Source organism: Peromyscus californicus, unplaced genomic scaffold (assembly GCF_007827085.1).
Source record: "Peromyscus californicus insignis strain IS unplaced genomic scaffold, ASM782708v3 Scaffold_15__1_contigs__length_86483966, whole genome shotgun sequence".
Taxonomy (NCBI): domain Eukaryota; kingdom Metazoa; phylum Chordata; class Mammalia; order Rodentia; family Cricetidae; genus Peromyscus; species Peromyscus californicus.
The window spans coordinates 61,237,040-61,254,686 of record NW_026294447.1 but is presented as its reverse complement, the minus strand read 5'-3'; the positions used below and the strand labels follow the sequence as shown (position 1 = coordinate 61,254,686).

General features: G+C 41.0%; 1 protein-coding gene across 2 annotated transcripts in view; it reads left to right on the top strand.

Annotated features, from left to right (window-relative positions):
* The window catches only part of Ppp1r13b (protein phosphatase 1 regulatory subunit 13B), an 85,829-nt gene that overhangs the window by 20,479 nt on the left and 47,703 nt on the right, over positions 1-17,647 (top strand). The window contains exon 2 of one of the 2 annotated variants that reach the window (XM_052739079.1): positions 15,901-16,048. In XM_052739079.1, the coding sequence (XP_052595039.1) occupies positions 15,901-16,048 (148 nt within the window). Of the gene's footprint in view, positions 1-15,900; positions 16,139-17,647 lie in introns of those variants that run through there. The other variant, XM_052739080.1, reaches the window with a different exon arrangement.

Here is a 17,647-nt window from a genome sequence, read left to right as displayed (position 1 = left end):
ACCTTGGGTTGGTGAGAAAGGAAGGGCGTTTCTACAGTTGCTGTGCTTGCTTCTCTGGCCTTCCCCTTAGTGGGGCTGATGCAGGGTTTGCTGCCCTCTCCCACTCCCTTCCCTAGTTGTTAAACTCCATACTGCTGGCAGGTACAGGGCCAGTCAGAGCCTGGAAGCAATTGGCTTCAATGAAGCAAGTGCAGCCTTTCTGAGCTGTTACAATTAGCTGTGGTGCCTAAAATGAGCATTGAGCCATCATAAAAATGTTCTCAGAGTTCTCTTTGTAAAGTAATAATAATTTTAAATTTAGTTATTCTCAGCTGGGCGATGGTGGCACACGCCTTTAATCCCAGCACTCGGGAGGCAGAGCCAGGCAGATCTCTGTGAGTTCGAGGCCAGCCTGGTCTACAGAGCGAGATCCAGGAAAGGTGCAAAGCTACACAGAGAAACCCTGTCTCGAAAAAAAAAAATTTAGTTATTCTCTTTCAGTGTGTGACACAAATGGACGCACACATTTTCACGTTACAGCATATATGTGTAGATCAAAGGACAACTTGAAGGTATCAGTTCTCTCTTAACCATCTGGGTCCTGGGGATGGAGCTCAGGCCCTCAGGCTTGGTGGCAAGCACCTTTACCTGTTGAGGAGGAAAATAACTCTTGTGGGTAACTCATTTTTGACAACTCCACAGAGTTATACACACACACACACACACACACACACACACACACACACACACACAGCCTCTCTCGTGGGCACACTTGTGCTCATGGTACTTGAGTGCCACCCCACACACATCATATATACAAACAATAATAGATAAGTAATTTTTAATAGATTTCCTGGAAGGGCACTGGATGGAAAGCCAAACAGCGTGGTGTTCAGTTGGGGCAAGAAAGGGACAGCTCTAGGGACCTTGGCAGCAGGGGTATTAAGGCCCTCTTCTATAGTGTCCCTCTTTTCTTGTAATCCACATCTACCCAGTTAGCAAGGTTGTCAGAGCTGCCATCCCAGCCTCCCCAGCTTCTTTCTCTTGTGGCATCTCTGGCATTCTTCTTGGACTCTTACACTAGTTCATTCCTCAGGGGGTTTTGCATCTGTGCTGGTTCTGAATAGGTCTATTCTCAGCCAAGCAGCCAGAATGAGCTGGGAAATGTATGTCAATATGTGCTGCTCTTAGAATCCTTCTGCGCTTCCCATCAGCCTCTTAGGAAAAGCCTGACACGTGTCTTACTGCTCATCTCCTACTCTTCTCCTCTTGGTTTTCTGCTCCAGCAAAGCTGGACTCCTTAGGGAATCTTACTCTCGCCTGGCCTTCATTCCTCCTAGGGACCTTTACACTTTTTCTTTTGCATGCTGTCCTTTCAGACTGTTGTTGTCAAGGCTTACTCTGTCACCTCCTTTAGTGAGGCATTTCATTTTGGTGGGGGGACAGGGTCTTGTGTAGCTCAGGGTGGCTTTGAACTCTGTTTCCTTCCACCTCTATCTCCTGGATGTTGGGATTATAGGCACACACCATCATGCCTGGGTTCTGAGGGTTTCTCTAACCACCTCCTTTAACTGACCCACTCTGTTGCCCATCTGTTTTACGTGCTCTTTGTTTTCTCGTAGTGCATGGCGTCATCTGCTATACTGTATGTTTTACTGTGTCTTTCCCTCACCTTAACACACCTGCACAGGGCCAGAGCCTTCTTTAACTTATCAGTACAGTCCCCAGCACATAGTAGGTACTCAGAATATTTGTGGTACAAAGAACAGTTTTTTGTTTTTTGGGTGAGCAATGGCAAGAGGGATACACCACATAAAATAAGCATGATCTCTGGCAGCTGAGTCCCAGAGCAGAGTGGATGAATGGACTGTGAGGCCATCTCAGTTGGTGTCACCAGGATTTCTGTGAGGACCAAATGCATGTGTGTTTTACAGGCACTGAGAAAATGCTTATTTTTTTTCCTTTGTGGAAAAGTAGGGCTGCTTGACTTCTAACATCCAACAGTTAATCGTTCATCATACAGCTTTTTTGGAAGAACAATAATTAAAGCCATGTAAGAATATGAAAACTCATATGTAGCTGTATGTTTTACTAAGTTGGAATATAGAATTTTCTCTTTAAAAGGAATGGGGATAAATTTCTGCAAATTGTTCATGGATTTTTCTTGAACTCATAGTAATCCACTCACTCCTGCCTCCTGAGTGAGTGATTAAAAGCATCCATCACCGTGCCCAGTAATGTGTAGGATTTATGAGGACCTCTGCTACTTTAGCAGACCCAGACCTCAGAACTCAGGTCAGATCCTTACATCAGCTTTGATGGGCACAGGCCTGTATTCCCAGAAACTTGGGAGCCTGAAGAGGGGGAGTACAAGCTCAGGGCCTACTGGGCTATGAGCTTGTTCAAGGCCAGGCCAGGCAGCTTAGTGAGACATTGACTTAGAATTGTCAAAGACTGGAAACACAGTAGGAGAGGACTTGCCCGCCTAGCATGTGTAAGGTCCTAGGTTCAGTCCTCAGTACTGAGTAAAATTGTGTTCCCAGAATAGGAAGGCTGCTGTGGAATGGTCTGTATGTCAAGTGTGTTGCTGATTGGTCAATAAATAAAACACTGATTGGCCAGTAGTCAGGCAGGAGGAAGTATAAGCGGGACAAGGAGGAGAATAAAGCTGGGAAGTGGAAGGCTGAGTCAGAGAGACACTGCCAGCCGCCACGATGAGAAACAGCATGTGAAGATGCCGGTAAGCCACGAGCCACGTGGCAAGGTATAGATTTATAGAAATGGATTAATTTAAGCTGTAAGAACAGTTAGCAAGAAGCCTGCTACGGCCATACAGTTTGTAAGCAATATAAGGCTCTGTGTTTACTTGGTCGGGTCTGAGCGGCTGTGGGACTGGCAGGTGAGAGAGATTTGCCCTGACCATGGGCCAGGCAGGAAAATTCTAGCTACAGAAGGCATCAATGGTTTTCTCTCATTTCTATTCTTCAGTAGGAAGTTTCTCTGAAGCAGTGTGGGCTGTTAACTCTTTATAGCCATACTTAAAATGTTTTTTTTATTCAAAGCTACATGCATATTATATATATGAAGTGAATTCTTTCATTTAAAGAAGTTTGGCTTTATGTTTCTATCTGATAACTTTTGTATAAAACCTACTGTACCAAAACAAACAAACAAACAAACAAACTAAAACCTACTGTACCAAAAAAAAAGCCAGGTGGTGGTGGCACACTCCTTTAATCCCATGAAACTGTACAGTAGCTTTTTGTTGTTGTTAGTTTTTTGTTGTTGTTGTTGTTTCTCTGTGTAGTCCTGGCTGTCTTGGATCTTGCTCTGTAGACCAGGCTGGCCTCGAACTCACAGAGATCTGCCTGGCTCTGGCTCTGCCTCTGCTGGGATTAAAGAGTGTGCCACCACATTCAGTAGCAGAATTCCTTTGATGTTAGATATCCTGTTATAAATTTCATTCTGATTGTAAATACTTTATAGAATATGTCTTATCAATAGTATCACTATTGGGAAGAATTGCAATTCTATTATACCCTACTCCAAACACAAAAATAATTTTTAGTATAAATTATTTATTGTGAAAATTTATGTTGAAGCTTCTGGGTTTTACTTTGGGAAGTTAATAACTAGGCTTAAGTAAGGGCATCCCTCCTCCTGCCCCTCCTCTTTTTCCCCTTCCTCACTCCCCCAAGACAGGGTTTCTCTGTGTAGCCCTGGCTGCCCTGGAACTCACTATGTAGACCAGGCTGGCCTCGAACTCACAGAGATCCACCTGCCTCTGCCTTCTAAGTACTAGGATTAAAGTCATGTGCCACCATGACTGGGTCATTTTTTTTTTAATTTAATTTTTTTTTTTTACTCTTATTTACATGGGTTTTACCTGCACGTAAGTTGGTGTGCCTTGACATGCAGTGCCTGAGGAAGCCAGAAGAGGGCGTTGATCCCCTGGGGTTACTGGTTGTGAGCTACCAAGACAGTGTTGGGAATCCAACCGCAATCCTCTGGAAAAGCAGTCAGTGTTCTTAAACCACTGAGCCATCTCTCCAGCCCCCCTCTTTTAATACAACAAACTTTACAAGTGAACCTGGTAAATTAGTGTTTAGTCTTTGTTTTCCCAGTGTATTCTTGATCCTATTCATAGTTGCTATTGAAGTTGCTAACATTGGCTGCTCCTTATGGAACACACCTAATTAGGTGAAACTCTACCCTATTACTCTGTGGCAACAGTGGCATCTGTCTTCTTTCATGAGGTGTCTTATCACGGTTCTGTCATCAGTGCCCAGTGGAGTTTGTCAAGGCCTCCAGGTCATCTGCTTTGGCATTTTTCCTGTGTAATCAGTCTCCAGTCACTGACTTGTGCTCCACACTGCACTCTTGCTTAGTTTCTTATGATGAGAAATATTTAAAAATAGTACCTCATACCTTTACAAGCAAATTCAAAGTGTTACAACTTTCAAGAGCCAGTGTACACCTAAAAGACAGTTTACAGTCTCTTGTAAAATAAGGGAGGAGGTATTTGGGGGTTTACTTTTTCCTTTGGAGATTGTGCTTTGGTTATGTTGCGGCTATACAACTGATTCTGTAAAAAGTATTCTTTAAGGGTACTATTTTGATAATTTTTTTTCTGGCCTTCATGCCTGCCAAGCGTGCATTCTACCTTTGAGCTATATATCCTTAGCTTAATTGTCTTTATTTTAAGCCATTTTCCAACTAAGAAAAGGATTAATAGTGAATTTTTGTGTTTGCAGACATTACAAAATAGGATTTGTGTTGTGTAAATGCATATTACAGAAAGGGAGAAATATATATACAAAGAAATAAATAATACAATTTATCATTGTTTGAGAAAAAGTCTGTAACTGTGAAGCCCAGACTGGCTTCAAACTCAGGATTCTCCTGTCTCAGTCTCCTTATCACTGGGATTATGGGCCTGTGGTACCATGCCCTACTTTAATAGTTGATTATTGATAGGTTGAATTGCTATAACTAGGTATGTTTTAATACATTTTATTGATACTAATCACATACCATAAAATTCATCCTTTCAATATATTCACAGTTGTACAGTTATTACTACTATCTAATTGTTTAGTACCTTCTTCATCTCCCAAAAGAAACCATGGTTTTTATCAACTGTCACTTGCTAGTGGGTTGGTCTGTTCTGGCATTTCATCTGAATAGACTCATTCACTTTGGGACTTTTCTCATCTGACTTGACTTGCTCTCTTTCCGAGGGTTGTCTGTGTTGTAACCTTCACTCCATTTCTTTTTCTGGTCAGATAATGTTCTGAGTAAATCACACGTTATTCAGCCATTTATAAGTTTGAGCTGTAGGGACTGGAGAAATGGCTCAGTAGTTAAGTGTTTGCTGTTCTTTTTGTACCCATATCTAGTGGTTCACTACTGCCTCTAACTTCAGCTCCAGGGGATCAGTCCTCTCTTCTGGCTTCTGTAGGCATATACACACACGTGGAAGACACAGAGCTATAAGTAAATTTTTTGAAGTATTTTTGTAAGTTTGGGCTGTTTCTATTTTTGGCTGTTACAGTGGTACTGTGAGTTTGGTTTTATATGTAATGTACATATGTAATTCGCTTGGGTATATGTGTATGTAAAAGTACATATGGTGCAGGAGTATAGTAAAATGATAGCACACTTGCTAGCATGAGCCCCTGGTTTCATCCCCTGCACCACTGGAATAATCATATAGGGTTGGACATGGGAGTACTTGCCTGTGGTTCCTGCCTCTTGGAATGCCAAGGTAAGAGATCACGTGTGTCAGCAGGATGGACACCAGAGAGACCCAGCCTTAGCACCGACAAAAAACACTCAGGGGTGTGTTTTCTTGGGTTTTATCAAACAATGTGTAAAAAGAGGAAGTCTTTGTCTGAGAATTGTTGGTATACCTAATGTAAATTTTTGAAAAACCAAGAACATTAATTAGAGCATTTATATGGTTGAGGTTAAATAATTTTTCTTTTTCATTGTTGTGGTTAATTGGGGGAAATGCCATGATTCTTTGTTCTTGTTCCCATAATGTAGTGATTAAATGGGGGAAAAGCTCTAGTTTTCACTTGATGATTTTAAAATAAAACACTAGGTAAAACCTGGCTAATTGAAATGTAAACAAATAATGGAAGATTATACAGTCCAGAGAAGTATTTATTAAAATTTTCACTTCTTTTTTAAAATTTATTTATATTTAATGTATGAGTGCTCTGCATATATACCTGCACACCAGAAGAGGACATTAGATCCTATTATAGATGATTGTGAGCCACCATGTGGTTGCTGGGAACCAGGACCTCTCAAAGAGCAGCCAGTGCTCTTAACTGCTGAGCCATCTCTCCAACCCCTTCGGTTTTTTATTTTGAAGCACTGGAGAAGTGGTTTGGAGAACTGGTTCAGAGTGTCTTAGCTTTGGAGTCGGGCAGTGAGTTAAGTTCTCTCTCTAGTATTTGTTAGCTCCATGACTGGTTGTGTTATTTATCCTCTCCAAGCCCCTTTTCCTAATCTGTAAAGTGAAGAGTAGTGGCTGTAAGGTAGAGTAAGCACAGAAATTGAGAATGTGAAAAACCCACAGCCCTGAATACTAGTGGTGGCAGTGGTTTTCCTGGTGCAGTGACACATCCTTTAGTTTTATGCAAGTTCTGTTGTGTTTCATAAGACCATCCTAGCACTTTTTTCAAAGTATTGGACCATGGTCCACACTACGAAACACTTTACAAGGTGACTTAGTTCGTATATGTGTATCCTCCCTGCCCCATACACACAGTTCTACATGTCAAAATGTCTGCATGTGCTCTTGCCAGATGCAGTATACTGTTGTTTTTAAGTTAAAGACTCTTTTACAACAATTTTAGGGATCCAGAAAAATGGAACAGAAACTAATTTTCCCTCTCTTGCTTCCTGCTCCTCCCCCACTCAGACCTCTCCTATTACTTATTACCAACATAGTGTATTACTGTGATCCATCTGTTACAATGATGGACCAGTGTTGATACGTTTTGGTTGACTGAGGTCCTTAGCTTCTGCCAGGCTTTACTCGTGGTGGTGTACAGTTTTCTGGGTTTTGACAAATGGGTGATGGGTCCACACTTGTAGTGTCATTCAGAACAGCTTTGCTGCCCTAAAAGCCACTGCGGTCTTAGTTCTCTCTTTCCCAGCCCTATAGCCATCATGGTTCTATTTTGCTTTTCCAGAATCTCATATAGTTGGGATCTTACAGTATATAGCTTTTTAGACTGGTTACACCCAGCAGCTTATAGTCAGGGGTCTTCCTTTCATTTTGTGGTTTGATGGCACAGACTCTTTATTGCTGAATAACACTCCACTGTCTGAATGTGTCACAGTTTGTTAATCCATTCATTACTGAAGAATGAATGGTTATTTCCAAATTTTGGCAATTCTGAGAACTGTTAGAAGCATTTGTGGGGAAATAAATTTTCAGTTTATTTGAGTGAATGCCATGAACATTAATGCTTGATAGATCATATGAGAAAAGTGTTTTTGAGGAGAGGTTTTGAGATACTGTACCTAGACAGGCCTGAAATTTAATAGTGTAGTGCAGGCCAGTCTTGAACTTGTAACACAATCTTCCTGCATCATCAGCCTCCCAAGTTCTGGAATTACAGGTGTGATCCATGTTTTGTTTTATAAAAAATTATTACTGTCTTCCAAAGTGGCTATAGCATTATCTGCTGCTGAATTCCTTTTGCTCCATGGCCTTAAATGAAATGGTGACTTGAGCAGAGTTGATAGGACTGTTTTAGTTTGGGTTTTATTACTGTGAAGAGACACCACGACCACAACTCTTATAAGAAAACATTTAATTTAGGGAGTTTACTTACAGTTTCAGAGGTTCAGTCCATTATCATCTTGGTGGGAAGCATGGTGTGTGCAGGCAGATGTGATACTGGAGAGAGGGCTGAAAGTCCTACATCTTGCAGGCAACAAGAAGTCAACTGAGACATGGGGCAGTATCCTGAGCATAGGCAACCTCAAAGCCTGCCCCCAACAAGGGCATACCCACTCCCTATGAGATTATGGGGACCAATTACATTCAAACTACCTCAAGGACTGTTGAGGATTTAGTGTTAGGGTCATTTAACAGACCGGTATTTGTATGCCAGTGTTTTGGCTTTGGCCATTTTGATAGGTGAGCAGTGTATCTCATTGTTTTGGTAACAATTCCCTTGTGACCTGTGATGATGAACATCTTTTTTTTTTTTTTTTTTTGGTTTTTTCGAGACAGGGTTTTTCTCTGTGTAGCTTTGCGCCTTTCCTGGAACTTGCTTTGTAGACCAGGCTGGCCTCGAACTCACAGAGATCCACCTGGCTCTGCCTCCCGAGTGCTGGGATTAAAGGCGTGCACCACCACCGCCCAGCGAACATATTTATATATGTATATATGGCATCTCTATGTTGTTTTTGCTTAGATGTCTGTTCACATCATTTTTCCCTTTGAAAAAGTATGTTGTTTCAATATTGAATTTTAAGAAATTTCTGTGTTACAGAATGTACACTTTGCAGATATCTTCTCAGTCTAAGACCTGTCTTTTCATTTTCTTTTTAAGATTTTTGTTTGTTTACTTGTTTGTTGTTTTTTTGAGACAGGGTTTCTCTGTGTAACAGCCCTGGCTGTCTTGGAACTCACTCTGTAGACCAGGCTGGCCTCGAACTCAGAGATCTACCTTCTGTCTCCAGAGTACACCACCACTGCCTGGCAAGATTTTTTTTTTATTTATATATATGTCATATGATATGTGCCACATGAGGGCAGGTGTCCATAGATGCCAGAAAAGAGGGCTCTGGATTCCTTGAAACTGGAGTTAAAGACTGTGAGCCACCTTATGTGGGTGCTAAGAATTGAAGCTGGGTCCTCTATAAGAGCGACAAGTGCCCATAACCACTGGGCCATCTCTTGAGACCGCTTTTCATTTTCTTTTTTTTTTTTTTTTTTTTTTTTTTTTTGGTTTTTCGAGACAGGGTTTCTCTGTGTAGCTTTGCGCCTGTCCTGGAACTCACTTGGTAGCCCAGGCTGGCCTCGAACTCACAGAGATCCGCCTGGCTCTGCCTCCCGAGTGCTGGGATTAAAGGCGTGCGCCACCACCGCCCGGCTCATTTTCTTTTTTTTAAAATGATTTATTTGTTCTTATTTTATGTGCATTGCTGTTTTGCTGCATGTATGCCTGTGTGATGGTGTCAGATCCTCTGAAACTGGAGCTACAGACAGCTGTGAACTGCCATGTAGGTGCTGGGAATTGAACCCTGGTCCTCTGGAAGAGCAGCCAATGATCTTAACTGCTGAGCCATCTCTCCAGCCTCTCTCTTCATTTTCTTAGTGCTGCTTTATATTATTTTGTTAAAAGGAAATTGCAGTTAGGAGGGGATAAAAGAGAATAGGGAAGACAATGATAATTTTTTTTTCATGGACAATCTAGATTTATATGTACACTCTGTGTGTGTGTGTGTGTGTGTGTGTGTGTGTGTGTGTGTGTGTGTGTAAGAGAGAGACATGGAAACGGAGCAATTTTGGGGAGGAAGCAGCAGAAGGTGAGTGAGACAGAAGTAATGGGGTGAATACAAGTAAACCCCAATATCCATGAATAATGTTACAGCGAAACCCATTATTTTGTACATTAACAAAAAAAAGTTCCTGTATGCTGATTTCCCAGCCCATTGACAACCTATCCTACAGTCTAACACTTAGCCCAAGTTCTGCTTCTGTAATATTCACATGGGTGATGCCAACAAAGTAATTGTCTTTTCTCAACACTGGTGAGCAAGAGTGCCAAAATGTATATGCCCCTTTAGAGTCTAAAATATCACTAAGTTTTGGTCACAAGTTGTGGCAGTACGGAAAGGTGTATACTCGTTTGGCATTCCTACTAGGTTTCAGATAATTCTCAAATGGTATATGTTTTTAAATACAGAAGGAACTAAGTGCATAAGACGAAGGGAAGCTATTAATTGTATTCTCAGGGATAATGTAGACCAGATTTTGTCAATTCAGATCGGTGAAGTGAAATTTTTTCTAGGATAGCATGTGTGTGTCCATAAATGATGAGTATTGAAAAAAAAAAATCATGTAGCCTGGTCTGCCCTCAAACTCACTAGCCAGGGATGAGCTTGACCCTCCTACACCTACACTCAAGTGCTGAGATCACAGGTGGGCACCACCATATCTGGTATGGAATATTTTTAGTGTTCAGTTCTTAAATAAAAAGTGATTTTTAGCTTAGTGATAGGACTATTGAGGACGTAATGTTAGAGTGCTTTAACAGACTAGGTGCTACCTAGGTTTTTAAATATCCCTGTCTTCTCAAGAGGTGAAATACACAACTTTTATACTTCAGCTTATTTATTTTGAAATTGTTTTCATCACTCTATTGAGGCCAGTTCTACCTTTGAAACGTGATCAATTTCCAGTCATAATTATATCTTTTTTAAAAATTGAGCCGGGCGGTGGTGGCGCACGCCTTTAATCCCAGCACTCGGGAGGCAGAGCCAGGCGGATCTCTGTGAGTTCGAGGCCAGCCTGGTCTCCAAAGCGAGTTCCAGGAAAGGCACAAAGCTACACAGAGAAATCCTGTCTTGAAAAACCAAAAAAAAAAAAAAAAAAAAAATTGAAATGGGTCTCATATAGCCTAGGCTGGAGTCAAATTCTCTATGTAGCTGGGGCCAGCTTTGAACTCCTGATCCTCCTGCTTTAGCTTCCTGAGTGCATCACCACACCAGACTCACCTCTTGTTTAGAGGTGTTCCATCTGTGGGATTGCTCCCTGTTGCTGTGCAGCGCCACCTTGTGGGAAGATGGAATTTGGCTGGAGACTTCCAGATGTCTAGGTACAAGGGAATCTGCGAAGAGTTACATTCTTGTATTAATCAGGACTTCCAGCTTCCACACTAATACTTTTTTCTGTTATGTGGACTAACTCATTAGGTAAAGGTTCTCTTGCCTTTTTGTGAAGAAGCTTTGAAGATAAAAAGGCAGACAAGCACATATCCTTCAAGACTCAAAATTCCTACAAAAAGTCATACAATTGGGGGATTTATGGAGTCCATACTTTGTGCCTGGTGCTGATCCAGGTACTAATGACACAGCTGAAGACTGACCAGGATCCCTGCTCTCAGGAAACAGGGAATAAGCAATTGAACAGCTACCTGAGTCATATAAGAGATGGGTAACAGAGTGGAGCTCCTTTGGATAGGTTGGTTAGGGAGAGCCTCTCTGGTAAGTGCTGAAAGAAGAGGCAGTTACAGATGTGAGTAGCTGGGTGGGATGCTCTAACCAAACAGCAAATGGAAAGGCTCTGGGGAAGGAAGTGACCTGCTTGATGAAAGAGTGAAAAGGCGAGTGTGGCTGGAATAGGGGAATGAAGAGCTGACCCAGTATCAGAGCGGTGTGTGTAGACAAAGTAATGTGTCTACAGGGAACAGTGCAGCAGCGTCCACTTAGGTTGCTTCACAAAGATCTAAGCCTGAGCAGAGGTGCTGACTTGGGCTTCAGTAGTAACAATGGTGATATGCCCAGAGACCAAGTATGTTTTTCGTTTGCCTTTTTCTTTAAAAAAAAAAAAAAAAAAAAAAAGTCTTTGCCCTCATGTATGCATGTATGTATGTATGTATGTATGTATGTATGTGCACTGTGTATATGCAGGAGACTTCAGAGACCACAAGAGGGTATCAAATATCCTGGAACTAGAGTTAGAGACTGTTGTTAAATGTCGTATGGGTGCTAGGAATTCAACCTAGATCTTCTGCAAGAGCAACAAGTACCCTTAACTGCTGAGCCATCTTTCCAGCCTACATTTCTGAGGTTTTAAGTCAAAACACAGAGTTACAACATGTCAGGCCTGGAAGGAACTTAGAGTCAGTCCTCTGGTGCATGGAAAAGCTAAGGGTCTTTCTGATGGCTGTCCATCCCTTTCCGTGACTTCTATGAGCTCCTTACTACCTACCAAGTGAGCTACTGCAATTCAGTTTATTTTTTATCGTCTTCTTCCATGTCAGTTATCTGTGCTATTCCACAGTTCCTTTTCCACTAGGAAGTGGAAGTGGGAAGGGTCTAAAGCTTTACCTGAACAGAGTCAGAGCCATTGCCCTAAAAGGATGTTCCCAGAGTCTACTGAGTTCCTGCTGAGAATCAAGAATGAGAAATAAAACCTTTCCTAGCAGTGGCAGCAAAATCAGCACACAGCTAAGAAGAGAGTTTGAGTGTCTCATTTGAGGGTTTGTGCTACATAAGAATTGATTGCCCCCCCCCTTTTTTTTTTCAGAGACAGGGTTTCTCTGTGTAGTTTTGGTGCCTGTCCTGGATCTCGCTCTGTAGACCAGGCTGGCCTTGAACTCACGGCCACCACTGCCTGGCGAATTGATTGCTCTTTCTGAAAGTCTTATAGAGTCTACTTTGTAAAAACAGCTTTCTGAGGTATAATTTGTGTGCTGTAAACTTAGCCTATTTTAGGCTAGATAGTGTGGCCTTTAATCCTAGCAGAGACAGGTGGATCTCTGTGAGTTTGAAGCCAACCTGGTCTACGTAGTGAGAACATGTCTCAAAAACAAATGAATAAATAAATAAACGAACAAGTAAATATGCTTATTTTATGTGAACAATTCAGTAATCTTAAGCAAATGTACAAAGCTGCGGAACCATTGCTACAACATGAAATCATTTTAGAACATTTCTGTCACTATTCAGTCCCTGCTACCAGGCAGCCAGTCCTCTGTCTCAATAGGTTTGACTGGTGCAGACATAAACAGAGTTATATACTATGTGTGGGTTTTGCTTTATTTCTGACTTCTTCCACTTATATAATGTGTTCAGAATTCATCCATGATAGTCTACTGTGTGGTGGGCCACATTTTCTTTATTGATGGTCAGTTGACAGACATTTCAGTTGTTTCTTTTTTGATTATTATGAATGAACAAAGCTGCCATGAACATTTCTATGGAATGCTTTGTGTGGACAGATGTTACTCCTCTTGGTGGGTACTCAGAAGTGGTATTGCTGGACTGTGTCATTCATCTGTGCTTTGTGTTGTATGGAACTGCTGTGTTGTTGTTCAAAATGGCTGTACCATTGTATATTTCCACCATGAGCATACAGGTTTCCTGTTTCTTCACATCCTTGTTAACATTTGTTAGTACCCATATTTTGATTATAAATATGCTTCACATTTTTATGTCTGTGTACATGTATGTGTGTGGGTTCACATGCCTATGTATGTTTGTGTAGAGTATGTTCATATGTGTGGGTGCATGTGCCTTTGTGTGTGTATGGAGTATATTCATATGTGTGGATCCATATGCCCGTGTATGTATGTATGGAGTATGTTCATGTGTGGGGCTGTGTGTGTGTGTGTGTGTGTGTGTGTGTGTGTGTGTGTGTGTGTAGGCAGGCCAGAGGGTGTTCTTCTTGGGGTGTGCACTCCAATTTATTAGGTTTTTTTTTTTTGACAGAATCTCCCTATGCAGCCCTGGCTGTCCTAGAACTCTTAAAAATATTTTTGCCTCTGCCTCCAGAGTACTGAGATTAAAGGCATGCGCCAACACACCTGACCCACCTTCATTTTTGAAACACTGTCTATTGTTTGGCCAGTGAGCTCCAGTGTTCCAGGAGTCATCACCTCCTTAATGCTGGGATTATAAGCATGCTACCATGCCCTGGTTATTTATATGGGTTCTGGGTATCTAATTTAGGTCCTTGTGTTTACAAGGCAAGCATTTTATTGACTGATCCATCTCCCCAGACTAGTTCCTACTTTTTGGAGGGCATGCATATGTGAATGTGTTTATTTATGTACATGCACATATATGTGTGCATGTTTATGGGGACCAGAAGTCGACATCAGGATCTTCCTCTGTTGCTCTTCTTATTTTTTTGAGGCAGGGTCTCTCATTGAACCTGAGGTTGGCCCAATTTTGCTAAGCTGGCTGGCTAGTGAGCTCCTGGGATCTTCCTGCTTCTCTGCTTCTCCAGTGCTGAGGTTACAGGTGCATTCTGTTGCACCTAGGTCTTGGCTTTTGTTTCTGAGGCAGAGTTTCATTATGTAGCCCTGACTGGTCTAAAACATGCTGTGTAGACTGGGCCAGCCTCAAACTCACAGACATCTACATGCCCCTACCTTCAGATGGGTGGGATTAAAGATGTGCTCCACCATGTCTGGCAGTCCTTATTTCTGACCTTCGATGAAAGAATAATGAAGAAACTTTGGATGCCTTCTGGGAAGCCGTTTTCAAGCTGTGGGTTGTGACCCCTTTGGGGGTCACATATCAAATATTCTGCATATCAGATATTTACATTATGATTCATAACAGCAAAATTACAGTTATGAAGTAGCAATGAAGTAATTTTATGGTTGGGGTCACCACAACATGAGGAACTGTATTAAAAGTTCGCAGCATTAGGAGAGTTGAGAACCACTGGATTAAAGGAAATCTTTAAATTGTACCCAAAGAGTATTGATTTTTTAAAAATTATTTCTAATATTATGTCTTAAGAACTTATAATCAAAACAGCTGAATCCTTTTGTTTTTTAAATTAAAAAGAAAATAGGCCAGGCAATCTTTACTTTTTTGAATGTATTATGATGCATTGTATGCTGTATTTAAGGCCATTTGTTTTTCTTTTGCTGTGATGCTTAAGTTTATTTCTGGGGGTCAGTTTTTTTAATGACTTGGATTTTTAATGTTTTGTTGGCAGTTGTAGGGGCTCTTTACAGATTCAGATTAGCCATTTATTTATAATGTGAGCTACAGATATCTCCCCAGTTAGTCTTTGCTTTATAAAATTTTTATATTTAAAGTACATGAATAATGAATCTTCTTGTGATTCTGGTTTTTGAATTATTAGTTAGAAAGGACTTCTGTACCACATAGTTATAAAAACAGATTTACATAGGTTCTAGAATTTTCTTTTTTTTTTAGTCTAGAATTTTTATGGTTTTATGAGTTGTACCTATGATCAGGGCTGGAGAGATGACTTAGTGGTTAAGAATACTTTTTGTTCTTGGAGAGGACCTGGGTTTGAGTCCAAACCCTTGGATGGTGCCTCACAGCCATCCATAACTCCAGTTTGAGGGAAGCCGCCTTCTTACTTGTGCAGGCACCAGCATCCATGTGGTACACACACACACACACATCAGGCAAAGAATTTGAACACTTAAAACATTAATTTAAAAATAAAATATTTGATCTAGAAGCAACTTTTGCCAATGCATGAGATATGAGTTCAGTTTTCCCGAGGGAACCTTCATTTGTGAGGTAGCCCTTTTCCCTACTTGGTGTTGAGGCGTTGTGTCATTTATAGTTCTTCCCTTTGAAATGAGTGATGATGGAATGTCAGCTTGTCCACTGATATCTTTGCATTGTGTTTTTATTTTTCATTTATTTATTTTGTATTGGGAGAGAGGGGTTGGTGTGGGCATGTATGCCGTGTGTGTATCTGGAGGTCAGAGGACAATTTTTAGGAGTCTGTTCTTCCACCATTTGGTCCCCCATGTCAAACACAGGATTGAACTCAGGTCATTGGGCTTGGCAGCAGGTGCCTTTACCACTGAACCATCTCAACATCCTGGAATGTGATTTTTTTTTTTTAGAGTTTTAATTTTATTTTATGCGTAAGGGTGTCTGAGTGTTCTTGCTTATATGTATGTCTGTGTACCACACACATGCCTGGTGCCTGCATAGCCAGAAGAGGTCATTGAATCCCCTGGATCTGGAGTTATGAACAGTTGTAAGCTGACATGTGGGTGCTGGAAATCAAACCTAGGTCCTCTGGGGGGGAAAAATGTTCTTAACTGCTGAGCATCCCTCCAGCCCTGCAACTGTATTTGCTAACATAAATAGTTAAAAATAGTAAGCTCTTTATATGAGGAATCTAAACTGTGATTCTCATCTTTTCTCTCACAGATGATATTAACCGTGTTCTTGAGCAACAATGAACAGATTTTAACAGAAGTTCCTATAACACCAGAAACCACCTGTCGAGATGTCGTAGAATTCTGCAAGGAACCTGGAGAGGGCAGTTGCCACCTGGCTGAAGTGTGGAGGGGAAGTGGTATGTTAGGCTATCCAGTGGTGGCTACATACAACTCATTATGCTGAAATGGAAACATTGCTGTGACTCCCAGTTATCTGTGGCAGAAAGGTGATGAGTAATGAAAAGAAAAACAGCTATAGTATAGGGGAGATAAGATTCTGTAACATGTGACTAGCAGGATGGCTCAGTGGTCTATATGGGTTCATGTACCACAACATGCTTGTGAGGCCAGAGGAAAACTTTCAGGAGTGAGTTCTATCATTCTGTAATACGGGTTCTGTGGACTAAACTCAAATCAGGCTTGGTGGCAAGCACCTCTACCAGCTGAGCCACCTCGTTGGCCCATCAGCAACTCTTTTTAATGTTTTTGTTTTTGTATGTTATGTTGTATTTTATTCTGGGGATGGAACCCAGGACCTTACAAATGCTCCGTACACACTTTACCACTGAGCTATACCTCAACTTCTAACAACTCTTTTTCCTTGTAATAACATCAGGAAGACAGCATGTGGTGTAAATAGTAAAATCCTGTCCCTTATGTTGAAAGACTTGTTAGTAAGCAGGCAGAGAAAATTTTCGAATGTAACATGATTGCAGAATGCAGGAAATTCTGCAAAGTTTATACTCCAAAAAAAGGAATTTAAACTGGGCATGTTGGTGCATGCCTGTATTCTATAACTCTAGCACTCAAGATAAAGGATGAGGACTTCAAGTTTATACTCTTCTACACAGTGAGTTTGAGGCAACTCCATCTTGGAAAAAAAAAAGTAAAAACTAAAAGAAAATAAAGAAGTAGTTGAATTTAGAAAGAAGGTCTCAGACCCCCTCATGTGAGGCCCGAGTTCCACAGAGAGCTAGAAAGCAGTTGTGCAGATTTTAAATAGGGAATGACATTATGAAAATAATGCTTAGAGAAAAAAATACCTGGTAACTGAGGTGTGAATGGGTGTACATTGGATACTGAGAAAATGATCAATTGGACCTTCTTGGGTTTGAAGTGATAAAAAGATAGATGTCCAAATGGAAATGCTTAAAGAACCCTTAGAGACAGTCAAGTATTATTATTATTATTATTATCATCATCATCATCATCATTATTAATTTGGGAGGGGGTTTGAGACAGGGTTTCTCTCTATGTAGCTCTGGCTGCCGTGGAACTCACTCTGTAGACTAGGCTAGCCTTGAACTCAGAAATCCTCCTGCCTCTGTCTCCTGAGTGCTGGGATTAAAGGCCTATACCACCACTGCCCAGCCAGTGCAAATATTTTTAAAACTCTGTTTATGGACCTGTATATATAAAAATGCCACTTTTGAAACTAAAAATATGGTGTGAAATGTACTTTTTTAATGTTCAACTTGTATTTTTTTTAAATACACTCAGTTCTGAGTTAAGCTTGAGCTAAGCACACATAGATTTCATTTCATCCAAGATAGGACCATAGCTGTCTGTACTCTAGATATTGGGTAAGTAAGGCACAGCTTGCCTATACATGAACAACAACTGTCAGATGGTTCAGAAAAAATTATCATGTGCAGTGTGTTGTAGCTCACAGGGTTATTTGGAGTAATTTTATTTTAAAAATAATTAAGTTGGGGCTAGAGTGATGGCCCAGTGGA